This window comes from Poecile atricapillus, chromosome Z (assembly GCF_030490865.1).
Source record: "Poecile atricapillus isolate bPoeAtr1 chromosome Z, bPoeAtr1.hap1, whole genome shotgun sequence".
In the NCBI taxonomy this organism is placed as follows: domain Eukaryota; kingdom Metazoa; phylum Chordata; class Aves; order Passeriformes; family Paridae; genus Poecile; species Poecile atricapillus.
In genome coordinates this window covers 34,081,367-34,108,921 of record NC_081289.1, presented here as the reverse complement: position 1 = coordinate 34,108,921, position 27,555 = coordinate 34,081,367, and the positions used below count along the sequence as shown (strand labels likewise).

Below are 27,555 nucleotides of genomic sequence, written 5' to 3'. Positions count from 1 at the left end.
GCAGCCACAGCTTTCATTCATAGCCATACCCCAAATTCTGACATCTCCCCTGTTCCCCTGTGTCCTAGTCCATTAATCCTGCTCTACTCTTCCTCATCAGTCCTGTTTGTACTTTATCCTTATTTACAAATCCCCCTGTATCTACCCACTGCAACTTCCCCTCTTTCTTCCTCTTTCTTCATTAATTCTCTCTGAGGCAGGCTGAAAGTCTCAGCAGGTTTACCTCTTTTAGCTGGCATCTTTTCATTCTCTCTCAGGAATGGAGAGGTGCCAAAGGTCCTTGAGGAGCTCAGGTTTTTCCTCCCAAACCCATCCCATCCCAGACTTCTTACGGAAAAACCACAGTAAACTGCTGAAAACTTAAAGGAAAGATGCCATCCTTATAGGATAAGCTCTGGTTTCTGCTGAAAGATCCTGGTAAATGCCCCTCACTTCAAAAGAAGTGCATCAACACAAAATGTCTGCACCAAATGAAGGAGTCTGCATCAAATAGCATACGTTCTGACAGAATTCTTTCAGATGATTACAACACTTAAAAATGTCTTAACTGGGACTGACACATGTAATATCCTAATTATTTGACAGTGCATAATATCTTTATTTAGAACAATAAAGCATATGTATATAATGTAAATTCAAAATCTGAACTGATATAAAAAGGGATCTGGGAAAACATCTATCTTTAAGAGAACACATATGTACATACACATCACAATTTATAAACTCTGTTGATTACCTTCAGTCAGAATGTAACTATGCAAAACTGTGCTGACATTTACATTAAAATAAATGAATCTGCCCATTATGGAAACAGTAAATGTCTGTGTCTATCACTAAAGAGTCTGAAGCTTCTGCGTTCCATTAATTTGATAACAAAATAGCAACTTGACACCATTACTGTAAATCTGCATTTAAGACAATTGAAACAGATTCCTGAATTGAAAAATGTTGGATAATTCTTAAATATAAATCTAACTCAAAATATCAGTATTTTATCAGTACAGTTAAATTTTCAATTTAATAATTCTATTTTGTGTACTGAACAGCTTCAGCATATTATGTAGAGCAACAGAAAAAACACAGCTGCTGCAGATGAGAATCTAAAAAATGTGCAGGTTTCACAGATACTCCATAGTAAAGCACTTGCTTATAAAATGACCTTGTGATGAAATAAGTACCATTAACTCATTCAAGTAAACACACATCTAAAGTAGAACAGTTACTCAGTATGACTATCTGCTTTTTTATTCTCACAAGGCCACTAGTAATTGCATGCAAATTCAACTTTTTCAAAGGAAACCTAAAAATGTTATGTTTCTCACCAAACCACAGATATGCAAAAGCCAAATTTGGTTGACTTTTATACAGAAAAAATAGAACCCTTTTTTCCCAAATTTTATTTTAAGAGGGAGGGTGTTGATTTTCCAACTGTATTAATGCATGGGCTCTGTCTACCCAGAAAGAAGACTGAAAAAGTGATCACTCTTTAGAAATCAAACCTCTTTAGAAGTTAAGAAGCAATTAAAGGTCTATTTCTGCCACCCCATCTCCAGCTGAAGAGCACCTTAACCTATTTCCACTAATTTCGAAGATGTCTCACAAGTCAGTAGTCTTTCAGAATCTCACTGATGTCCCAAGTAAAGATCTCCTCAGTGGGCACAGAAAGTTCCCAGTAAATTCACAATTCCACTTCAAAGTGCCATGCCATCTGGTGTGTCCACGGCTGTCCAGAAGTCTCCTTCTGCTTTGAGAACACTCAATCAGATCTCTCCTCTGTTCAGATCTCTCAAAAGGAGGGCACAGAATGGGAAAATCATGTGGTCCAACAACAGTTCTGCTACTCCAGGTGTCATATGACTTTTGAGCACGTTCAAAGAACAATGTTTGTGATGTAAAGTCAGAAGTTAATACATGAGCTTTCTTGTTGTTCTCATATAACTTAAAATTTACCTTGCTCCAAAGAAAAGATTAAAGTATGACATTATTTGAAAGTGACTTACTTTAAGATGTTGATGCTCTTGTTTATTGTATGTTTCAATTAATAATTGATATTTTCTATAGTATTGAAGATTAAAAAGCCTAAAATATTGTGCTTTTGAATAGCAAAGAATAATTTGGGGCACACCAACATGACCCAAATTATCTGTTATTGAGTATTTGATTTTCTAGAAAGAAAGCATTTAGAAAAATGAACATTTTTTATCAAAAAGAACATTAATAAATACAAGATTTTGGTTTTACTGAATCTAAGAAAAAAAACCCAAACCCTCAAATGTATAAGCTAGCCTCAAGAGCACGTTGTATGAAGTATTTAAGGTTTTCATACAGTGTATAAGGATTATCGCTTCCATTTACTGTGAATACTTTTCCATTCAGTCAAAACCAATACACAATTATTCTTTGCATTACCAATAAGGTGCAAGTTTCAATCAGTTAGGTCATGCTGACATTTCTTTTAGGGTAACTCTTAAATAAGTTTGAAACTCAGAGTCTGGGGGCCTTTTGAGTAAAGAACTACACAGAGCCAAAGGACACTCAGCTGAGGAATTCCATTGTTTGAGGAATGTACTTGCTTTTTAGAAGTGATGAGCAACCCTAGTTATTAATTGGTGAGTGCTCCAGCATCTTCAGAATAAATGTGAAGGTCTGATTCTGACACTAAGCTTCTTTTGATCCAGTCTAAGAGTAGTTCCTCAGGTGACATAAACCCTAAAGTTATCCTTAATGGAACTATGATAATTTATTCCAGCTGAGTAGGACTTGAGGACCCTTTTCTGACAAACAGGAAGTACAAAAAGGGCCTGACTATAAATGAAAATTCCACATGATCAAATCATTCCATCAGTGAATTTATGAGAAATTTCAACATTGATTGCAGTAGGGTCACAATTCCATGCAGTGTGGTTACATCCCACATCATTGAGTATGGTAAGCTTCTGAGATTTTTTTATTTTTATAAGTATGAAAGACAGTTTTACCAATAATACACACACATACATACATACACACACACACACACATACACACGTATATATTATATGTATGACATATTCTTTTTATGCATGTTTCTCAGAAAATTGAGCAGAAGATTAAAACTTTCACAAGAACTCTTAAAAAATTTAGTAACTATACATTTTAAGGAGAACTCCAACTTTATGCAAAACTTTAAAAGGGTTGTTTTTGGTTTTGTTGTTTTTTTTTTTTAAGTTTTCAAGTTATTTAACCTAAAACTCTTGCTGACCTGGTCAGTATCACAACAGATGACAGTTTGTCACTTCATGTGAGCCTCTACCCTTTACCCTTCTGAATTACCACCCCTAATACAGGTAAATAATTCATATTCATTATCTGGGAAGAGAGAATATGAAAAGATGCACAACTACACTTTTAACTTTTACCATGGTATTTTTAGGATTTACTTGAAAATGCACATCTGTACATCAGTCCTGTTCATATTCCATGGATACTGTAACAGTAATAGATGCAGAAGACAGGTGGGAAACAAAGCCTTTCTCTTTTGTTTCAAAAGAATTAACTTTCAAGAGTGGAGAATGCCAGGATATTAAAGCTTACTAATCACTTAAAACACAATGCAAGCATTAATTACAGCTGATGTAAGTAAAAGCTAAATACACTCTCAGGATCTTTCAGATTTTCTACGCTATACATTTCAAGACAAGGTATCAATGGCATGCATCTTCAGAATTTAAAATGCATTTCACAGGTTTGTCTTTATTGTGACATTTGAACGCAATTCAGACTCTTTACTTTGCCTTAGCATGACTGGAAATTTCACCAGTGTTCACATACCCAGCAGTTACTCTTAATTCTTCGAAGCTCCATGAAGTACAGTCACCTCCTTTTTATTTTGTCTTCATCCAGTATTTGCTTCTCCTGAACAGAGACCACCAACGCCGAAGATTTCTTGAGGCTTTCTGGGGTGGGCAACCAGCCACCTGGCACCCGGTAGAGACCACGTGTCGCTGTACACACAGCCTTTGACAGGCATGAACACAGCTCCTTATAAGTCTAAGTCTAGAACAAGAGCTCATGGCATGACTTTGCTTTCAAGTTTTATAAACAATATTGAAGAGTATGTTATCTGTATCCATTTCTGCGTTTTCTGTCAGTTCAGAGACCTTCATCTGAAGACATCAATTTAAGGTAAAGGACACAGAGTTTAAATTAAGGGTGCAAAGGTATTTATGATTTGTAATGATTACACACAGTTGGAGGCATTTGAAAGAGGCGTTTTTTGTTCAGGGCATAGTTTGTTTGCCAGAGTCAGCTGAAAGTATTAATGCAATTTTAAAACCTCAAATGTCACACAAGGTAGATATTCACATAAGATACAGTCCTGCTAAGTGCACACTCTTCTTGTCATCGTTCAATTCAGTGTTGGTTTCACAGTAACAAACACAAATTGTCCTCATTTCTGTATCATGTCTATGGAGTCATGGGCAGCAACAACAGATGCAGACTCAGTCTGTCACTCCAGAAGGAATACGAATGTGCTTAAAGCTGCTTCATTTATGAAGCGAACATGGAACTGTTACCTGCCTGAAGAGAAAAAGAGAAATTCTGATTTTGTTATCTTTCCTTTCTGTATTACTAAGCAGTAGAGCTTTTCACAGAGATAAAACATAGATATTTTTTCCTTACAGTTTTGGAAATAAATTTAATGACACTTGCATAGGGATTTCTTTGCTCAGAAAGAAAAATGTTATAAGGTGTATTCTTCTGGTCCAAGAACACACTTGCCTGCAAAAGCTGATTGATGTCATCTAAGGTAATGGAACAACCCTCACGGTTTTACAGAACTGCTATGTTTGGGCATTTTGGTATCAGCAATCTCTGGCAGCAAACTTCCCTTTGAAGTCATCTGGACAAACCAAACTGAGAATCTTTGGAAAAATGGAACAACGTGTCCCATGCAGTGACAACTCTCCTTTTCAATGAGCATATGGTAGAACAAAGAATTTTAAGGACACTGAAAAACCTCTCAAGTTGTAGCTAAGTCAATCATATTGAATACCTGAGAGAAACTGCTACAGGATGAACTGCAAAACTGAGATTGTCTGTTATGCTCTTGGGCTGCTCTTTCCACTCATGATAAAAAATGAAGAGTTCAATGCTGTCTGAATTTTCCAGACTCTTACATAGATGCCATGGGCTAAATACAGCACAGTTTCTGTAACAAGAAGCATCTTGCCAGAGAAGTGCTGCTCTGTAGAGGACAGCTGGGACTGAGAAACCTCACTCACCTTTGCTGTTCCCTCTTCCGTACTAAAGCAAGACTGATGTATCTGATAAGGCTACAGAGACTACAGAAATGTGCTGACTAAGCTACAATTAATAAAAGCTCAGCTCTACTTGGCATACTCTCCTACACTCACCTGCTAATTTTAGCAGATTGTGTTTTTTAGTTTACATTGCTTTGCAACAGCTGAAGTGTAATAGCGGAAGGCTTCTCTGTATCAGCTCTAACACCGAAAAGGAGAAGCAGTAGCTGTCCTTTATTCTGGAATCCTTGTAAATTTAATTTTGAAGAATTCAAGTTAAAAATCAGAGGTCTAAATTAATGATACAGAATTAATTAAATTAGCTGCTAAAGATATACACAAATGACACCTACTGATAGCAAGATTTCTTTTTTTCCTGAAAACAGACTCTGAATCACTTTATATTGCAGCAGCTGAAGGTAGTTAAGCCTATGGTCAGACTTTCACCATCACCAACTTACCAGTACACGAAACAGTAACAGTGTTGAGGGAGAAAAAGCAACAGCTACACTTGTAGATGTTCCTTTTCTTTTTGCTGCAACACACTGGAAACAAAAAGGTACTTTATTACTACAGTTACAGTCTTTCAGGGAACTAGAAGAGAAGGGTTTGTAAATTAGTTAAGATAAAAAGGGAACCCAAGGAATTATAATTTATATTTTATATTAGTTCTTCCTACTTATAGATGAATATTTCTCAGGGAGGGGAAAGTTGTAATAGTCATCAAAACACATGCCATACATTTTAGAAGATAGAGAATGCAATCTGTTTCAAGTTCCACAAAGGCCATCTCCTGCATTTAACTGTTTCATCTTTTCTTCATATAGAAAAAACTTTTGTATTTTCTGTGAAGTTAAAAGGAAGATGTATGTTCCATTTCACACCATTTAACACGTTTAAGGATGACATTCCAAATGAGCTATTTGTAGCAACTAATATGCTTGGTGAAATGAATACACAGTCATCCATTCTATATACTGTATATGAAACAAATTTGCTTAAAGAATTGATTATTTTAGCAAGCTTAAACACTGAAAATTTCAGCTCCTGTGACAAAACTAGATCAAAACCTTGCCTATTTGTCCCTTCACCAATGGGCAGCACCAGGCATTTCACTCAGTGTGAGAACACTACAGGACATGTACTTCTGCCATCTACATCAGATCTTTCCCTAAGTCTAAAATAGTTAAAATCTGACCAAACATCATGAAATACGAAGTTAGACAATACTCTCAAAATGCTTTAGCATAGACTACTTTTACTTAAAATTTCCCTAAGTCATTTGCTGGATTTCACAGAATTCCTTGCCCAAGTCATGTCCAAGGAACTTCAAAACCTTGAACTGTTATTTCTGAGGTATATTTGATTGGCTGAGAACTTTTTCTCTTTAAAAATCAGATAAATGAATGTATAAGTAGGAAGAGAGCTGTGAGTCATTTCAGGATGACCTTAAGAAGTTATTAGCATTTGAACAAATTGAATTAGCATTGAAACACAGTACCCTGGGGAATGTAAAAAAAATTAACTTAAAAAATGTTATTGTAAGAGGTATTTAAAAGTATTTAGGAGCACAACCAGAAAGACATTGCTTTCTATTTATTTCCATAATTTTGACCTAGCTTTACACCACACAGCAAATAACAACATTTACTTTATTTTGCTCCTTTCCCTATAGGTCTCAGCAATACTTTCTCACAGTGGAAATAAAGACAGACAAAATAATGTCCCCATAATAAAATGCTGTATGCAGAACTATCCTCCATATCAATTTCTATATTTAAACCAGAAAGTCCTTTAAAGGGAACACTCTAAGCACATATTTTACCTCTGCAGCAAGAGCTTGTTTGGGCTGCCCAAATAATATTTGGGGGGTTTTTTGTGTTTGTCACAGAGCTAAACATGAAGTAGTTCTCAGAGATAAAATTACACCTGTAAATACAAATTTTAAGTGAAATAATATACCTTATCTCATTTTCCTCTTGATAGTCATGACACTGTGTAGTTTCATCACTTTCTTGTCTGGATTTGGGATGTATTTTCTAGGAAGAAAATGCACTAAATATAAATATTCTAAAGCTATAAATATTCTAAAGCTTTCTTTAGAAACTAAACAGTTATACGTTTTAATTTGCTTCAGTTTTCAATATCAAAGTCATCTTGCAAAATGTAGGCCAAATCCTGTCCTCTAATGTACATCTACTACTGATATAAATTTTGCTATTGAAGTTTTTGTATTGTAGGCAGGGGCATAGGGGCCAAAAGCAAAAAAATTCCTTTCTCAATATACATTAGGAGAAAAGGAAAATTGGGTGAATGTCACGATTTTTATTTCCAATTACAGAGCGATCATGCTGATAAGGAAGGATTTGCTCTTTGATGGTGGAATTCAAGAATTTGACACACAGATTTACATCTGCAAGTCACAGTTAAGTGAAGATCAAAAGGGATCTCTTGCTTTCTAATACAGAATGGTTCTTTTATTCCCACCTCCCCACAGCTAAAAAATGTAGCATCACTATGTAAACAATTATATGTAGTATCTCTTACCTTCCAGTATATGGCTCCCAAAATAAAGCCAATAAGGAGAGACAGCAATGATGTCAGAGCTATGCTGATCCCTTGCAGGCTGGAGCTGCTAATGAAGCCAAGTGCTTCTTCTGTAATTAAAGATACTCTCATTAGTGAAGACAGATTTATAGCAGAAAACTGTCTTCAGGGCAACACTATTAGCAAGAGCACTTTCATGCACCACCTACATAACAGCATCTTAAATAGCAGAACAGATACTTCAAAGTGCAATGTACATGAGATGCACTTCATACAAAATCTTACAGGAAATTTTTGACCACAAGGATGCTCCACCTACTTCTGAAACAACAGTGATGAAAAGTACCAACACCAATTCTCTTTTTACCATTTGTAGAGAATTATCTCTTTCCCACACTTCAAAGTTTTGTATTTCTTAATTTTTTAAAGTCTTTGAAACACAAAGAAACTATTTGGAAAAGAATATATGTTAATTCATGAATTTGCATTAGTTCCATCAGAGACCTCCCACTGACTGCAGGCACTTTGCCTTGCCACTAATCAATGACTAACATGAGAGGTCTCAAGAGAAGTTAATTTAACAGAATAAGCCTGATCACTTCTAAAGCTTCCTGGAAAGTTACTGCTGACTTCAGCAAGATCAAACCCTTGTACCTTGAGGTTTAACTGTGTGTTATTTGTTTATAAGTATTTCTTGGTAGCTTTTAACATTTTGTACAGAAGAGCACCAATCCTATTCTTTTATGTACATGAACAATCCCATTCCCCTCACTGGGACCTGCAAGCATGATGAAACTAAAATCTGGCCCTTCAGTTATTTCATCAAGAGCAGGATGTGGAAAGTCCTACAGAGTCACCTGGGGACCCTCCTTCTGAAATGCAAAGTGAACCTCAGGAGACTGGTATTTTAGACATTGTCCACCCAGTTTTGGTTCATTTCAAATTGGGTGTCTCCAATTTGAAATGAACCTGCAGCTCCAGTGGTGGGTGTATTGACAGATTACAGGAAAAGAACCGAACTGTAACCACTGGAAAAGTGTACGTGATTGGATACACAGAAATGAAAATGAGCTGACAGCACTCAAAATTTGTGTGACTCATGCAAACAGTAAATGTCTAAGCACATACAGGATGATATACTGGGTCAAGCAATATGTGTTTAGTACATTATTAAACAGCCTTCAAGAAAATAATTTGGTTTAGAAAGGAGTGCTCTTATAATGAACTAGAGATTCATTTTCAACTCTCAGATTTTCTTGTTAAATTAGTTCAAGTTTTAGACAAATATTCTTTTTATTTCAGAAATTCAGCTGTGTTTTCTAGGCTCAATGTAAGTAGAAATAAAAAGACAACAAAAAGTCTATATCTTACATATACTACATATATCTCTGGGCCTCAAACAGTGTTTACAAAGTCTAGGTTCTTACTGTAGCGGCTTGAGTTGCACTTATATCTGGTAGATTTGGCACACTAAAAGGAAACATCAGTCAAGCAGAACCAATGCTAGCTTACCGTGAAAGAAATCTGTCTACAGAAGGGAAAGATAGCAGACAAAATTCTACAGAGGTGAACATCAGCTGAAAAAGAGAGGCTACTGATTAGTCTGCCTCTGTCTGCTCAGACATTAAAGCCAAGAGCAGACATTAACTGGGGGGACATAACTTTTCTAACTTTCTGTCCCAGATTAGGCACAGTGGATGTTTGCTTGCAGAACTGATCTTCAAGAAAACTGGGCAAACTCAAGTGGGTGGAGCCAGCCTGACCAACTCCAAAAATGTTCTCCTGTTGTTTATCTGAATTGTATTCTCAGAAGAAAATTCCGATATTGCTCTTGTGCTCTATGCAGGTAAAAAGCAATCCTCATTTGCCTAATGCCATTCTTCTCAGCGAGAGACTGCTGAGCTTTACAACTAAATTATGTAAATCATATGGGGATGGCATTGTTTTCTGGATTTTACCCTGCAGACTTCAGAAAAAAATTAAAAAGTGAAATAAAAATCAAAGGAAAGACTCTTCAGGTCATGTAGAGCAGAATGTGTTTGATAACATGTTATGGTAGAGGTTAGAGGTAACTTCAAAAACCCTCTGCCTACCTCTGCAGTGCTGGGCAGCATGTCATGGCAAGCATGCTGGTTTTTACATGAACTACTAGAGAAATGTTCTATATGCAAGGTAATCAGTGATAAATCTGTACCTTTGTTTTTAACAGCATTTTTCACAAACTCATGCAATTTAAGACAACAGAAGAGACCCCTTTACAATGAGGTATCTAAAACTGGAAAAATATGATTTCTGAAAAGTTATCTCCAATGCAGATGATTTCTTCATCATCTATGGAAAACTGAAAGGAATTTATAATTATCTTTCTTTGTGGGGACCTGCAATCCAGGGACTGAGCCTAAATACAGTCCCACTGTGACACTCTCCTTAGTCTCCTTACCTTTTAAAAATCACCGCCGATTTTTTTTTTTCCTAAACCTGGCAGTGTATGAATTAACTTGGAAGTTGAGTAACCTATAACTACCTTAAAAAGCAAGCAACAGATTACTTAATTTCACTTTCAAGTCCAGAAAAAATTCTCTTGAAAGATCTGGGGAGAATGAAATGAGTCATGGCAGGTTTCTTCATGTGTCTTTTATTTATATTAAAATTTATAACAGAAGAGGCTGAAGAATTTTCAGTCTGGAGAACCTCTCAGGGATTTGTATCTTAATAAAGAAAAGGGAGAGAAGGAAAGAAACCTGGCTACCACAGGAACCTTTTCCTTTGTTAGAAACTTTGGATCTACACAGCAAGATTCTGATTCCCATCAGTTGTAAAGGCAGAGCAGGAGAAAGAACACCAGGAACCAGGTGTACCAACAACTTTATGAACTCTTTGTGCAATGCCAAAGGAACTGCTGACTCTATCCAGAAGGGTGAAAAAGGGGAGTGGACACAGGCCAGAATCTCTGAGATCTCTCACTCTACATCTTGTGGAAGATTCCCTAAGGAAGTGAGCTCATTTGATGCTGATTTACGTACAGTCTTCATGGACATTGGGATGTTAAGCTGTAAACAAAATATTTTTACATTAAAAGCCACTCAGTTACACAATGAAATTATTGAGCTGCTTCCTACCTTGAGCCATGTGTGATTATGATTGAAAGCACTGGCTTAATTTTTTTTTTTTTTTGCCATAAATATCTCAAAGGAATTTTCAGTTTACTTCTGCTCAGTTCCAACACAATTACCACAAGATCTTATCTGTAAAAATTCAGAGCAGCTCTCACCTTTTCATTAGGGTTTTCCATTAGCTATTAATTTGGAACAGAGGAACAAAGACACAGAAGGCAGCACCAATTGCATTAAGCCATGAGTGAATATTTTCAAATTGTTGTGCAATTACTGAATTAAACTATGGTATTTTTTTCTTAATTAAAAAAGGAGACCTTCTTCCTAAAAAAAGTTAAAGAGATCTCTGTGTTTACATGTTCTTTGAGCTACTCAGTACTAAATAATAGGGCTAAATTATTATGAGGAAATTAGACAAAAATGGAAGGAGGCAACACTGAACTCTTCATGAAATTATGAAGAACGTTATGGCATTCAGCTGAAGAAGTTTTAGTCACAGCTGGTAAGTTCAAGCTTTGATCAGAGCAACATGAAATTCATTTGATGGGTTCAACCACTGAATGAAGAGATTAGGACTCAAGACTTCTTATGCTGACACTTCTTCTTTACATAGGAACCATCTCATCTACATTCTCTAGATTATGTGTGATATAATCGTCCAGAGAAATACGAGCAAGACTGGAACTTTAACAGCTAATTGGAACTTCAGTGGACTACAGTCAGGTATCATATAGAGGAAAAACCAAACCAGCCCAAATAAATTTGGGATGGTAGCAGTGGTCTTTTGAGAATTTTATGGGGGAAAGATGAAGTGGAAACATGTTACAAGTCTACATTCAATATTACAAGAATGAAAAACAGGACAACTACCATTCAAAAACCAATTAGAATAGCATAATTGTTCTATTTTTCATTTAGCTGGGCTAAGACTTTTTGTGTATATTTAGTTGAGATTTTATTCTTTCATTGTAGTTTAATTTTTTTGTTGTGTAAGAAAAATGGAGTCATGAAATCTAACTCAACAAAAGTAGCAAAAATAAAAATCGATAACAGCTCATTTACATACAATTTCTATGATAAATATTTCACACATTTTATTAGATTATGCACTTCAGGTTTGTCTAAGTTAAATTCAGAATTGGGGCAGTTCAAGTCATCTGACTACATAGACTTCATTAATAGTTTCAAAATATATTAATCTAGAGGGGTTCTTTTGCAAACACTGAATGTTTCTAAATGCCCTAGAAACTATTAAACTGAAAAATAACTCAAAACTGTTTAAAATTAAAGGGTTAATTAAAAAAAAATACAGTAGTTTGTGTCTGAATATGCTTTTTTTCAGGCTTCCCCTCTTCTCAAGGTTTTCCTTTTTGAAATTTGAAACTAGTGGTTCTTTTATGGGAACAGTACTAAACCCAGGGGACTGATATGCTGGGGAGTCTTCAAATGGGAAGTACTAAGGTTTGCTCTCTGTTGTTCCTTCCAAAGAAGGTAAAGAGTAGCTAAAACCAAAATTTCCTCAGCAATAAAGTCAAGATAAAACTAAGATTGGCACTAAAGGCCATTTCAGGGAATAAAATAGTGATGCCAGTAAAGATTCCACAGCTCCCTCCCTGCAAAAAACCTCCAAAGGAGTAACTACAATGTAACCAGTCAGCATCCAAATTAATGTAATTTAATCTGATTATGTGTTCAAACTGTCCCCAGATGCAGCCAGACATGCAGACCTCATGTCATTTCTAAATAAGGCTGTTAACTGATATCCAATTTTCCAATAAATTGCTTAAGAGAATGATAATCAGTTAAAACACACCTGTACAGCATATGGTAGCCAAGCAATTTACTGAATTATTTTAATTAGGCTTTTTTTCCTACTTGATTATCAGTTCCAATTATAAAACAAGATTAATGATCCTGCTTCAGCACTCTCCTCCACAGTACAGACGTAGGTGCCACACTCCAGTGAACTGCCCACTCCAGTAACCCCCCTGTTACTGTACTTGGTCAAACTCCTTTCATCTGAACTGCTCCTGTAATCTGTCTCTCTTTTGGCTTCTTGATTCATTACCATTGCTTCAGGCTGTGACTGAATATTTTTCCTCTAGCAATGACAGCAAAAAATTATCACATGTTCAGACCTGAGAGATAGAGACAGGTATGCATTCTTTAACCCCTTCCTAGTGCCTCAGAGTTGGCCCTGGGCTCATCAGGTTATTTGCAGATATCTCTGTGACTTCCTGGCAAAGAATCTACAGCACTGTCTTCTCTTTTCCAGAGACTCAGCCTGGCAGCCAGGAGTGGAGGGGGTTTTTTAATTCCTTCTGAGGGTTCTGGGCTATGATGACTTAAGACCTACTCTTAATTAGAAAGCAATCAAGAAGGGATTCAAATTCGATAGCAGTTGTTAGCCAACTACAAGGTAGCATGTATGGTGCTAAAAGCCCAGAGGGTAACTAGATTATACGTTCCAAAGAGAAGGAGCATGAGAAAAAACTCAGGCCTAGTAGCAACTGTGTCACCATCAGGAGCTACCATTGTGCCCTCTAGACTACATCAGGCTGCCCCTCTGCACGTTTCCTTAAGCACAGGGAGTACCAGTCACATACTTCATCATTGCACATTCAGATAACACAGATGTTTGTGAAGTGAAAGGGGAAATTGTAAAGAGAGCTAGATGCACATTGTCATCTTGACGTGTCTGGGAAACAGGAACAAGGAAGCAACAAGGTTAAACTTTGATCACCATTTCAGGAGCCTCTAAGGAAAATCCCCTCTTGTTCACATGGGAAGCTCCAGATAGTGTTCACCTTGTTGTACATGATGTCACTAAAAGCCCTGAAACTTCACTGTTTCCTTCCACTTCAGATTCCTGTACCCTTTCTGACCTCGTGTGAGGTAATGTTGAGGCTCTGACAGCCACCGTTCTGTACTCTTATCAGGGAGTGGTCATGTAGCGCAGTGACCAAGACAGATAAGAAAGATGGACATGAGTATGCCAGAGAGAAGATTACAGCCTGCCAGAAGGGTTGTGCCTTTGTCATTGACCCCAAGCGAAAGCATGCTGGCTGTGGAGGTGGTCCTACTGCAACTACAGCAAACAAACCCAGGGACTGTCCTCAGGGCTGGTGCAAAGCTTGGGAGGCAAGGTACAGGTATCCTCTTTGTTCACGTGGGAACCCTCATCCTATCTAGGATAGCTATTCTGTTCACTTGGAGCAACTTCATTTTCTGAGAGTTAAAATGAGGTGTCTGGCCAAATTTTCTGAGGCCATATGACTAGTGAGACCTCATGACAGCCAAAACGAAGAGGCCTGCCCTCTCCAAGTTGTAGAGAGCTGTCACATAATTGTAACTCGATAGCATCTCTACATTTTGATTAGATAAGTTCATTGCATTTCAGTATGACAGCTGAGAAACACATGGTACACCATCAGGAACATGTAACTTCCCATTAATTTGCACAATTAATGACATTCTTTTCCTCTGAGCTCTCACAACCAGCTACCAGAACAAAACGGAGACATATATTCAATCACTTGTACTTACTGTTACTGTTAGTGCTACTGCCAATGCTGTCATTCCTAAGAGAGCTGGCAGCAACAGGAGGAAACAAAAATGTTTTTGTGACAGCGACTCTGGAATCTAAATAGAAAATGAATGTGTCAGAATTATGAAACTTAAAATACAGTTCCCTCTATATAAGATGGTGGGTACTGGACTACTGTGATGTGGCTATAGGGCTGTTTTAAAAGCTGGCTGCAGGACGGTTCATAAAGTGGATTAAGCCAAAAAAGGAAGTTTTATTAAGAGGCAAAAGTGTCTACATGCTGAGCTGCTGCTGAATAGCTAATCTGGAAAAGCAGTTGCTGCTTACAAGTTCTTAGGTTATGGCACTGATCTGCTTCTATTACTACTGATGTAACTCTACAACTGGACACATTGCCCTAATTAAAAAGCTAGTATCTGTCACTAGAGAGAGTAAAAGAAAAGGTAATATAAACCCTCCATTTACTGGAAGAGTAAGGAAGAGCTGCAGGAGCTTGACCTGAGCTCGTTAACATCTTTTAATGAAGCAAACATTGCCCTGTTCAGGAAAAGTGAGATGAAATTGAACGTGACTCGAGGCTGCTGCAATTTACAGCTTGTCTTAACTTCCTCTCCTTTCAGCTGTGCAATCTTAGGCTCTTTTACTGCTTTATAAAACTAAAGCATTAAGAGAAGATAAGAAGAACAATGTAAAAAAGACAATTCAGGATATATCTTGGATGAATAGAAACAGAGCAGCATAATGCAAGGTTATTTTGATTATGCTGAGAAATGATGTATCTATGAGTGATGGCACCAGAACAGAAACATAACCTTCAGTGTCAGTAGTTACTTTAATTTGCAGTAAAAAGGTGGCATGGAGGCATGGTATCAGATCCTTAGCATCCCTGAAATCCAAGGAAAATCACACATTTCTATCCGCCTAGATTCTGATTCCCAAAAAGACACCCCTCTTACCATTTTCCGGTGTTCCTACTGTTGAAGGCAGAATGCAGTCATTCTTATCCAATCTGTCTGCAGACTCTTTGTAGACCTCAATGGTACTATTAAAGTGCCTAAAAAAGTCCTCAGGAATGAAGTGACCTTCTTCATAAAGGTGACCATTTTCTTTTACAAAATCCTAGAGTAAAATATAGAATTCTGCTTGAAAGAAGGTCAAGGGAGATGCTCATTTCGACGCCTCAACAAATGATAAAAATATCCAAAGATGATACAAAATCGTTTAAATTTTTAACCTGCAGACAACCAGATTAGCTGTATAAAATCTTCATAAAACATACAAGCCTTCTGATCCAAGGATTTCAAATTAGCTTTGCAAATAGAAATGAATTATTAATACAGTGTTGCAAAATTGCTAAGGAATGAAAGACAGTTTCCCATCCTATACTGAAAACCAAGAGACCTTTAAAATTCTCCTCATTAACAAAAACACCCTTGGTTTCACATTACTTTGGAAAGTTTCACATGAGTCTTTTAATCTGAAGTCTTGAACACAACAATCACTGGTATTGTCATTAAGAGAATGGGGAAGAGAATACAATAGCTGGGATACACCACTGCTCAGAAACAGGCTGAGATCCCTGATAACGCACCTAAAAATAAGAGCCACTATAAACAAGGAAGCCCAGTCACTCTGAGGTCTAACAGACAGGTTTGTTATGCCAGACTAAACAACTTGGTTGAGATCCATGTTGATTGATGGTTTTCTTCTTTTTTTTTTATGTCAGCAAGTCAAGTTTGGCCTGGGGTTACTCTGTACTCCCAAGAAGGAGGACAGTGGTTAGAACATGGTCTAAGTATGTCCTATGGAAAACCTCCTGGTTTTGGCTCCAAAGTTATTTTATGTTTGATGCTGAGAGTACTAGACTTAAGATCATTATTCTCTAAGGAAATCAATAGCTAGCTCTTTTGCTGAATTACAGGATATTTACTTTTCCATTATACAAAATAAAATTCCTCTTCCCCAACCACATCCCAGATGAGTGCTTTGAATCATCAGGACTGAAATAGAAAAGAATAAAAAATATATATACACTGAAGACTGGGGATAATTCAGTTTGAAATGGAAAAGTAGGGAATATCTAAATACTCACAATGCAATGCAAATACATGGTGAGCTTCCAAGGTTATTTCACTCTAAATGCACCTGAGTGTTTTAGCTCATTTGATTCATTCTGGGTGTTGAAAAGGTGCAATTACAACAGCTAAGGACTTAGCTAATAAAAATAAGTGTAGATGAAGATAAAATACTTGCTATAAAGAACATAGTGGATTTTACCTGTTTTATTCAGTGGGACAAAACTTTCAACTACAGAATTTATTTTTAATTACTGGTACTGATTTAATTACTGGTCAGATCTGGATAACACACTAGAAAATTAATTTATTCCCCTCTTCCTTGCCTGCACAGAGAATCAGACATCTCTTGAGCGAGAATCCTTCCAGCTGCTATCAGAATCCAGAAACACAAGGAAATGGACCAATATCCTCTGGTCTTTGCTGTGCCTTTGTATAAAAGAGTTAATTAAACCATGGAGTAGCTTTCAGAGCTTCACACACTGTGATACATACTAAGGGTATATTAACAACTTCAACTACATCATCTTTAAATTTATATTAAGATCACTAGCAAAATACACAAGGAAGATTTCTGCTGGTTTTAAAAAGACCAGAATGAATGAATGATCTTAAAGAAGACTGCTGCATTTCTGACTTTAAATAACTGCATACAGGTCACTGTAGATACTGTAATTCCTTGTAAGCCATTTTTCTTTGAAACAGTGCATTTCTAAACAAAGCAGTACTTCATATGCATGGTAATAGAAATGAAAACAAATCTAATAAAGCCTTGGATATTTCTAAACTATTACTGAATATTGTGCAACAGAAAGTAAAAAAATAAATATCCAGTTCAAAAGCTGAAACTCTGTATAAGATTACCTTGTTTTTATCAAAAGCAAGGCATGCCATAAGATCATTAATTATCCTTGTGAGATTGTTGATGATTGAATAGTTGCTTAAAACATCCGACATATCTGGAATATCTGAAAATTTCTGGAGAAGATTATGTAGACTCCTTGAAAATTCAGGCACCATCAAATGCAACCAACAGTGATTAGGCTGACAGGGGATAAAAAGAAAAATTGATGTAAATTAAATATCAGACATTTGTAAAAACTGGTTAAACATCTCAATGTGCAAAAGTAAATTAGACTGTTTTTTCCAATTTAAACTATCTCAAAAGTATAAAGTACAATTCTTTTTTACTGTGGCCAGTTTCCTTTTCAGTCCTTTTGATAATATTTCTGTTTTCACTGATACTGACATATTTATGGTTGTCAAAACCATCCCTTGATTAAATTCTCAATAAATGCCAAGTGTGATTGTATTGAGCATTTGAGCCCTGGAATATGTTACTATGAACCATAGTCCATGCTTTCATTAAGCTACTTATTTTCTTATCAATTCTTACTGCCTTAACAATTCTTTAAATATCAGTTTTCATTTACTGTTGTTACCTTACATGACACAGTTAACCCCAAAGATCCTTAATTTAAATTTCTTATCAGGAGGGTTTCCATAAAAATTTTGCATGAAATCCCTGTGTGCTTTTATCCACCTTTAAACTAGTTAGATGGGTTAATTTCTTCTCTTCAGCTTTTTCACTAAATGCCATCACTGGGAACAGTTTCTGGATCTAAAAAGCTTTCTTCTTCCTGAGTCTTTGATAACAAAAGTGTTCTGCACGGCCTGCCACTGTACACTAACACCTATGCAATTAGTTTGTGGGCAAAGTTTGTACAGCTGCTCACATGACTGAAACCTGGTAATTCATCTTGCTGTCTTAGAGGAAGTCATTAACTTCTTTTACTTAGATATATATAACAGTAGTCAAATAGAGAAAAAAGTCACCCAGCCCAGGAAAATCCCTAATTCAGTATGATCAGCAAAAGTACAGGTAACTCATTAGTCAGAACTGCAACTTGTACCTTCCCAATAAAAGATAAATTTTTAATGGCAAAGGTTATGAGAATTTATTCCATATATGACATTATTTTTCCAATATTGAAAATGTCTCATTAGAGTCTTCCAGATACAAAGATCTTAGCCCAACAAGCCTGAAGTATCACTAAATCAGTTTCCAATTGCTGCCCAGCGGATAGGCAGCACCCACTGAATCCACCTTCTGCAATACACAGCAAATGTTTGGGAATGTACAGACTTCGAGGCTTAATCTCATTTTACTCAATTTCTTCAACAAACCTACATTTTCTTTATTAAATCCTTAAAGATTCTTTATTAAAAAAATAAAAAAAAATCCACAGGTGTTGTTCTGCTTTGATGTGTAAATGTTTCTGACAAGAAAAAATACACTTCACATTTTTGAAGACTAATCTGACTATTAGGCTTCCAGGCTTAGAGAACCAAATGTAAATACATTATTCAGCTCCACCTGAATTTCCACTTCTGTGTACAACTCTCACAAAATGATAACCTGTGGCAAGTCAGTGATATAGCCTTTTGCAATTACCTCAACAATGACTTAAAAAAGAAGGAAACAGAAAGAAAAATGGATAGCATTTGGCTTATTTGGCTTGAGTCTGCTTCACTTTTTTCCTTCCAGGACAAGTTGAGGGGGGAGGCAGAAACAAATAAATCAGAGAAAGAAACATATTCCGTTCAAGCAGTGTATGTTGTGCCATGTCCCACCACACCCATGAGACCGGCAACGCATTTTTCTTTCCTCTGCTTTTGAGTAGGAACACTGACCCAGAACTACTGTGCTTCCCTGAACTGGAAACCTCCAAAACCTTTTCCTTTGAGGTTTTGTGGGTGAGCATTCTCCTCTGGCAGGGACTAGCATAAGCTTGCTGCTTCTCCCAGTGAGCATTTGGCAATTCCAGCAGGGAGTCTATTTTGTTGCTCCTGCGGTTTAGCATGCGTGTGGGAGTCTCCTCTAACTGAACTGTTCTGACCTACAAAGCTGTATTTCACAAAAGCTCTAAGTTCTCTTTTCAGAAATGTCAAGCTGTGCAAGCACTTGCTGTGTCAATACCTACCAAACATGAGGATAAAACTGCTCTAATTGAAAAATATGACATTTGTAAGGAGAAATTGAGGTTTAACTCTGATATTTTGTGTAAACTTTGACCAAGATTTACATTTTAGGCCAACTGCAAACGGGATTTCCCTCGTACGTCTCATTTGGCTTTTACTTTCTACATCTATGTATAAGTTTGAATGTTATCTCTTCCTCTGAATTCAACCCTTTGCTGTCAGCTCTTTTAACCTTCAGGTTCAACTACACAGTTCACTCTATACAAGACTTTTTAAGCCATTCAGTTGCCTTGAGCTAGTACATAATGCAATAACCCTTCTGTTTAATGGATGGGTCAGTCTGTTCCTGTTACATGCACTACACTGATTTGCATTCACCCTGCCTTCCTACCTTTAGTTATCTACATTTGGGACTTGCTACCTTGGGTACACTTCCCACTTTATTAAGCACGCACTGAAGATTGTAATCTATTGAAAAAATTGCAGAGCACCATTTCAAACCCTTCAGAGTTGAGCAAAGGGCATTTACTTTAGGCAAAGCCATGGATTTCCCAGCTTGCATGGACCAAAGCAAAGCCTACTTATTCAGCAAGCCTTGCTGTGGTATGCATAACACAACCTGAAATTCCCAGAGGAATTTGGCAAAGTGGAATCTGAATACTGCTGAATACTTCCTCCTGTGAAGGCACGTGGCCAAGAGCTGCACCTGCCATTACCGTGACTGAAAGTGGTGTGCAAAGGGAACGTGAAAATCTCAGCTCTCGACTTCTTCCTTTTTATTTCTTGGCTGCTTGTTGTAAATGTAGACTAGATCTAACTCTCTGGATATGATGCACCGAGATGACATAGAATGGAAAAGAACCTGCACACTGGCAATCAAAACTGAACCATGGAGAGAGGCAAGAGTGAGAACAACCAGGACTCATTGCTCAAGCAGGTTCCCTGGCCTTCTTCATCTGCCCACACCCCAGGAGAGCAGTGGAGGAAACAGCCTCAATCCAGCCCAACAGCTAATGGGCTGGAAGCTGGGGAAACAGCACTCAGGCTACAGCTGTCCTCCACAGATGTGAATATCATCACACCAGACACGAAGATAAGTGAATTTCAAAAAGCCCAGCAGTCAGGGGACAGTGGCAGCCAGTCTTGCTTCCTTTTTCTCTAAATATTGGCTATTATAAGAAATGGAAAAATTTCCATTATATTTATTTATAAAGGATCTAGTACCTCACTTCCATAGCATTTGTTCTGCAGAGTTTTCCTGCCTAAAGAAACAACTTTAAACTGGGTTTTCCAAAGTACTCTACTTTGGAAACTTACTTCAAAGTTTTAGTAAAAGCCTCAAGCTTCCAGCAAAACTCTTAAAAACACTTCTACGTCTGACATAACCCTTCATAACCTCACAACTCAGGGCCCTTCACTATCCTGCAGCCTCTTCCTCCTGCCATCTTCTTGTTATTCAGGACTGAATGTTGCTTTTGGCATCATTTTCCAATAGCAATAGGGAATGTTGCTATATTTGCCACTTTGTTGTAGGGTAGGATGCGTTTTTATATGTGTATCACATACAAATTGGATTTTTACAGTGAAAACTTTGTACAGACACAAAAATAGCTTCTTACATCTAGCAGATAATTTTCAGCTACTGATGTATGTATACAATGATTAATTCTAATACAGGCACAATATTGTTCAGTTTAACTGACAAAATCATAATGTTCTTACTTTTTTCCTTGCCTTAAAACAACACAGTATTCAGCATAATTTGTACTTTCACCTTCTTCCCTTTTCTCCTTTTTATTGCAATGTACGCAACAACCAGCTTTTCAGTACATAATTTCAAATTTTCTTTTGTTAAATTGAGGAAAAACAAAAAATATTTAGTAGATTGAGCAATAAAATAATATGAGTTTTAAATAAAAATGTTATAAAATTTTAAAGTATATAAATACTGTTTATTTGAAAGTATCGCTATGTATTAAATATGGGATTATATAGAAAGAATTACACAAAGCATGTTTGAAATCCTACTGGTTTGTTTAGTTACTGATGCTAACATTTGCTGAATTTGAGGTTCTCTTTACTATTGTAAATTTGTTGTTCTCTTTACTATTTTTGTTTAAATTTGTTGTGCTCTAATGGCATTTCCATTGGCTGAAACAAGAAGGACTTCTACAGTAAGTTCCAAAATACAATTACAGAGAACCTATTTCTTTAAGAAAACAATATTTTTCAATTGATACAATTAAATAATACTGACGAAATAATAGCACATTAAAAATTTGACTTTTTCCAGAAAAAAAAGTTAAAAAATTTAATATGAAGAAACTTTTTTCTAGAATTCCTGCAATTAAAATGTTTTAAGGGACTGCAGGAATCTCTCTACATTTCTTTTGAATAAATACTTGGGAACCATATGAAAAGTGAAATAAACATTATTTAACAGTAACTTGCCAAGATATAGGACTAGGTACAAAATGTTACTGCCATCACTGGTTACAGTGGGATATTTTATTGGGATTAACTTGAAGTGGTTGTACATACCAGACTATCCATCTTCGGGACATATTTAAGGGTTATCAGATAATCATTTGGGAGATTTCCAACCTACAATAAACAGATAATAAAAATGTTATTACTTACTACACAAAGTAAGACTTTATTTCCATTACTGTATTCAACAAAATCTAGCAAATATTCAACACAAATTTTCAGTAATTTACCCGGTTCAGGCAAAAATGGTTACTTACACACTCACTTTCCTGTGGAACTGCCATTGACACTTATTTGCCCAGGAGTGAACCATCTTTCCACAGCTCTGTAACATGCTCAGATCTGATCTGATCATGTTCAATGCTACTGCTTCCGAGCAGAATTAAAGTGAACAATGAGTAGAGAAGAAGTGATCTGACTTTTATTACTGCAGAAACTCCACTGCCCTTTTGTCCTTTAATGCCTTGAAGTGTTTACATGACAACATCTACCATAGACAGTAGAGGACCCAGAAGTATTTAGCCCTTTTTCCTTCAAGTAACATCCAACTTCAACACACATCTGAACCTAAATATTTGCCTGTCTTGTGCTTAGTTATGTACCAGGTCAGAAAAACACTTGAGCACAACTTCAGCTTTGGAGTTGTGCTTCTTACTAATGATGAGCAATATCAATATATCTTAGCAGTGTCCTGGGGCAAAGGAGAGCTTCCACATACAGGCTACAGCTTTGCAGATGTGGGTGAGCATGAAGTGTGCTGCAGCAAAGGAAAGGAGTGGAAGAAGGGTTCCCACTGGATTATACTACACCATCTGCCACGGATGCAATCCAACACTACTGTGAGACATGGTTGAACATCTGGGGAATGTGCTGAATTGGGAGATGAACAGTCCAACAGTCACTGGACTGCCACAAATCCACAGCCTTTTGAAGTATTTTTCCAAAATATTTAGCTGTGATATGATGCTTAATGATACAGTAAACCTATTTTCTATCAATGAAAGCATCAATTGATATTCTCATCCTGGTTTGAAATCCACATAGTCAAAAACAATATGCACAGATGTAGCTCCTTTGGTGCAAAAGCATTTCTGCTTTGGGTTAAAGATCATTCTGTTATGGCTGCTTTTGATTCTGCTGCTATAGCAACCAGCACAGGGATTTCTTTTTCCCCTGAGCAGTTTTTAGGTAGTATTTTGTTTTGCAAAACACAGTGTTTTGTTTCTTAACTAAAATTTTGTTTCAATTAAAAATTAAACCAGTTATTTAAAAACATTATGGTTCTAGAAATGATCAAAGGTAATTCTTATATGCAGCCAAACACAAGTGAATTCCAAACATTTTTTAATTTATGTGGGCTATCCATCTTTCTCCTACTTTAGAACAGTTACTATATAAATGATATATAAACAATCCTTAAAAATTCTCTCACACAAATCAATTTTGTTTCTTCTTTTATTCTTCTTTTATTTTTATACCTACACATTCCTAAAGCAGAAGTGCCACAAAAATTCTCAATATTAATTTCTATTTATCTGGCATTTTGACTCAAGATGCTATAAATACTGAAAAATATTTCAATATACTTGTAATTTCTTTAGAACATCAGATTTGTTCTAAATCCTTATGTAAATTTTTTATTATTCCTTTCTTTAAAACATCACAGCATCGTGGCATACCAATAAGTATTCAATTTTTTTTTCTAGCTTCCTTTGCATGCCTAGAGAGGTAGGATTAGCAGCACTTCAAGCAGCATAGATAGCGAAGATGCTACTCTATGTGAAAAGTTTCCCTTACTCACTCTAGAGGGATTCCACACTTAGCAATGGCAGCAAAACCACTGTTCTATAAGAAAGGTCACTGGAAGATTAAATTTGTTCCATATCAATGAACACTACAAGAATTGATATGCATTATGTATACGATCTACTTTCCTGGCATCAGAGCACTTCAAGCACTTTTCACGCACAGTTAAAAAAAAATTAAGTGCCCAAGAGCTCTTACACCTTCTCAATCAGAGCTGGAGCATACAGCTCAGCCTCAGATATTTCTCTCCTTGACAGACTGTGAATCAGATAAGATATTTTTGAATTTACTACTAAAAATGAAGATCACTGGGAGGAGGGTGTCAAAATACATGCACTGCCTCAAGACAAAACTTGTTAAAGTTTTGTTGACTGAAGTCCACATGTCAGATGCAGTGCTGGTAAATGATGGATCTCAAAGTGATGAAGTTACATTTGTGTCTCACTTGGACTTCCCAACTCACACACAGAAAATAGGGTAAAGCCCCTGATGTAAGAGTGAAGGATATGTCTATACTAGGTCTGCATTTTGTACTCTCTTGCTTTGCTGAAATGTATCTTGAAATTTTGTTGAACACTAACCACCAAGACTGAGCCAAAACCAACCACTCAAATTTCATCTGCTGAAATGATCCTGAAAGGAATGAATGGACTCTGCACACCTGCTCTGTGCAGAGTGCCCGACTGCTGTGGCTTCCAACAAGGAGCAGATGACAAGGCAGCTCTGACCTGCCTGAGCAAGGGTGTTTGGAAAAGAACTGACCTTTCAAAATACCTGAGTCCTGGATGGCTTTTTCATTAGTTCCTCTAATCAACTCCATGAGTACAGTGACAAAGTTGGGGGGCACAAAACACCTTCCTGCATGATTTACCTTGGTTAAAACAGAAGTTTTGATTGATATAGAGAATGTCAACTGATAATCTTGCAAAGGAATATGTAGAACCAAAAGCAGTGAATTGCAATTAAAATGTAACTGAAGTTTCTCTGATTTAGTGGCTGTGTGTGATTTCAGATATCCTAACAGGCTGAGAAAAGTTGAAGAGCAGGGAATCTAGACTTACGTCTTTAAATCCATATAAAACCAACAGTAAGTGCTATATTCCCAGCTGTAACAAAATCTCAAACTGGGGAATGTAAGATTACTTTTAACATAGAGAAGTCTGAATATTTAATACAGCACTGTTAACATTGCATAACCCAAACATGTTTTAAAAAATGCTCAGGATCACATAGATGGGGAGATGAAAAAAGGATGTAAAAGTGATTTGGGTTCCATAAACTACTCTTTCATCCCAACAGCAGACATGAGAGATGACCTATCTGCAGTCATGCTTTGAAACGAGTGCTACTGCTCCTGAAAATTCCCTTTATTTTGTTTGATTGTTATGAAAATTGTAAGGAGACAAGCACAGATAGTTTTCATACACATATAAAAAAATAAAGTATGTTAATAAAGTAAAATATATAATTTTGCATTTTCAGTGTTTTCTTTTTTACTTTGAAGCATATGATGGGAAAAAACATACTTTCCTTTTAGATATTATTTCAACCCTAAATTTCTGTCTATTTGTTTCCCTTTTCCTGTTCTTTTCATGGAATAATAGAATGGTTTGGGTTGGAAGGGACCTTACAGGTCATCTGATTCCAAACCTCTACCATGGACAGGGATATCTTCTGCTACATCAGGTTGCTCAGAGCCCCATTCAACTTGGTCCTCACCCTTTTCCAGGGAAAGGCCACTCACCACTTCTCTGGGCAACCTGCTCCAGTGCCTCACCACCCTCACAGTAAAGAATTTCTTGCTTTTGCCTAAATTTCTCCTCCTTCAGTTCAGCTTGTCCTAGCACAACGTGCCCTGGTCAAAAGTTCCTCTCTAGCTCTTTGTCACAGCTTCTCTGGCTTTTGTTTTCCTGAAGGAGCTTCCACTGTCTGTTCTCCATCTCTGCAATCTACTCCATCTCATCTGCTAATGAAGCAGTTAATAAAATCTTCATCGTTTGGCTTAAGACAACATGCTAACGATTTCCGTTCACACTTTTTACAGTCATAGTGGCAGATTATTTGCAGCATAACAACTCTGGATAATTTTTTATAACCCCTTCACTCAGGAGAGTTAGATCCATTTAAAAATAAAAATCAAATGTGGCAGAGAGTGTAAAGTACATATTTACAGCAAAGATGTAATGTGAAAGCAAAGTATTTGACAGCATGTTTCAAACAAGGAACTGGTCAGTAAATCCTGATTATTGTTTGGGCTTCCAACATTCAAAAGAAGAAAATTGCTTTAGATAAGTAGTTCATAGAAGAAGTATCTTATATTTTGATAATGGACAAAATAAAAATATGTAGGTATATTCTGCACATACTGCACAGCTCAATGAAAATTCTATTTATATGTAGGTTTTGATGTTCATATTTAACAAACATATATGAAACTGATTCCTAATTCTTATGCAAAATCAAATGCACAATTATAGCGATGCAGCTTTCTGTTGACTTACTGTGCTGAAAAGAACAATGGGGACAGACATTATTGACAGGTGCTGCAATTACAGTTTCATAATACGGAACATTTGCTCATCAAGTAATGTGCTTCCCTCCAGACATCTTCATTACAAAAGAGGCAGGAGGTCATGTGATGAGTAGTGCAGCATGAATAATCTCTAGATACTTTAATTCTCTATAGGTATGAAATTATGCCCTTTTAAAGTTCTCAAAAATTACTATTCAATTGTTCTTTGCTTCTTAAGATCATTTTACTTAGGCTATATTCTTCATATGACAAAATTATATTAGCTAGATGTGAATAAACTTAATCTTACAGAATACACAAGTCACTTTTTTATGAAGACATACCAGTCTGGTTTGGTCTTACATTGATTAATGTTCAGAAAACTAATGAATTTACTTCTTTCTTTCCAATTCTTTCTTCTGGTGTGAGTCTAGAATGATGCTCATGAAAAAATCCAGATTAAGACCACTGAAAACAAGTCGTGCCACACATCTGTCTTTAGTTTATTACTCAAAACAAAGTTGATTAGGCAAATAACCCACATTTTCAGGCACTGCACAGCATGCCTTACTTATCCTCCAGTAGCTTAGGCTTAGTAGACATCTCACATCTATATTCACTGAGGGTCTTGACTGAGGCATGTTCTCATACCCCTATAGCACAATAAAATTGAGCAGAACACAGCCACAGTCATGCTCAGGAGTTCTCTACAAGCGATGTAGAGGGTTTACAGTACATGAAGCAATCCCAATACCAAATAAACAAAGACAAGGTAGGGAATTGTGGCACTGTTTAGCAAGCTGTAGGTTCACTGCAGTAGAATTGTGTGTGTGTGTGGGGAAACACACTGGAGAAAAAGCCAAATGAGGGATATAGATTCATACTGCAAAGGATTTTTAGCATGAGATAGGAAGAGAATGGGAATCTGCCTGGAGTTCATCAAGGAGCATCTTTCCTGTGGCCACAAACAGTGTAACAGATACCATGGAAATAATGAGGAGAAGCTGAGGGCAAACTCAGCATGTGTTATGACAACACAGGCAGTGTTAATAGTACCTTTGAAGATAAACCCAAGAAGCTTGCCATTGATAGTGGAAAAAAAAGGAGGAACAGCTTGAAGGAAATAAGTAGATGATAAAGGGTCAGAGCAGCATGTGAACAGACAGAAGAGCAAAACTACAGAAGCTGAAGCTAGAAAAAG

The 27,555-nt window shown here is 36.7% G+C and overlaps 1 protein-coding gene across 2 annotated transcripts in view; it reads right to left on the bottom strand.

Moving 5' to 3' along the window:
- Positions 1 to 588: 588 nt before the first annotated feature.
- The window catches only part of LOC131573541 (kit ligand-like), a 56,124-nt gene continuing 29,157 nt past the window's right edge, over positions 589 to 27,555 (bottom strand). The window contains exons 3-10 of one of the 2 annotated variants that reach the window (XM_058827594.1): positions 22,088 to 22,150; positions 17,429 to 17,608; positions 15,446 to 15,608; positions 14,489 to 14,584; positions 7,830 to 7,939; positions 7,245 to 7,321; positions 5,744 to 5,827; positions 589 to 4,560 (exon numbers count right to left, since the gene is read on the bottom strand). In XM_058827594.1, the coding sequence (XP_058683577.1) occupies positions 5,788 to 5,827; positions 7,245 to 7,321; positions 7,830 to 7,939; positions 14,489 to 14,584; positions 15,446 to 15,608; positions 17,429 to 17,608; positions 22,088 to 22,150 (729 nt within the window). In that variant the 3' untranslated portion in view covers positions 589 to 4,560; positions 5,744 to 5,787. The remainder of the gene's footprint in view (positions 4,561 to 5,743; positions 5,828 to 7,244; positions 7,322 to 7,829; positions 7,940 to 14,488; positions 14,585 to 15,445; positions 15,609 to 17,428; positions 17,609 to 22,087; positions 22,151 to 27,555) is intronic. The other variant, XM_058827595.1, reaches the window with a different exon arrangement.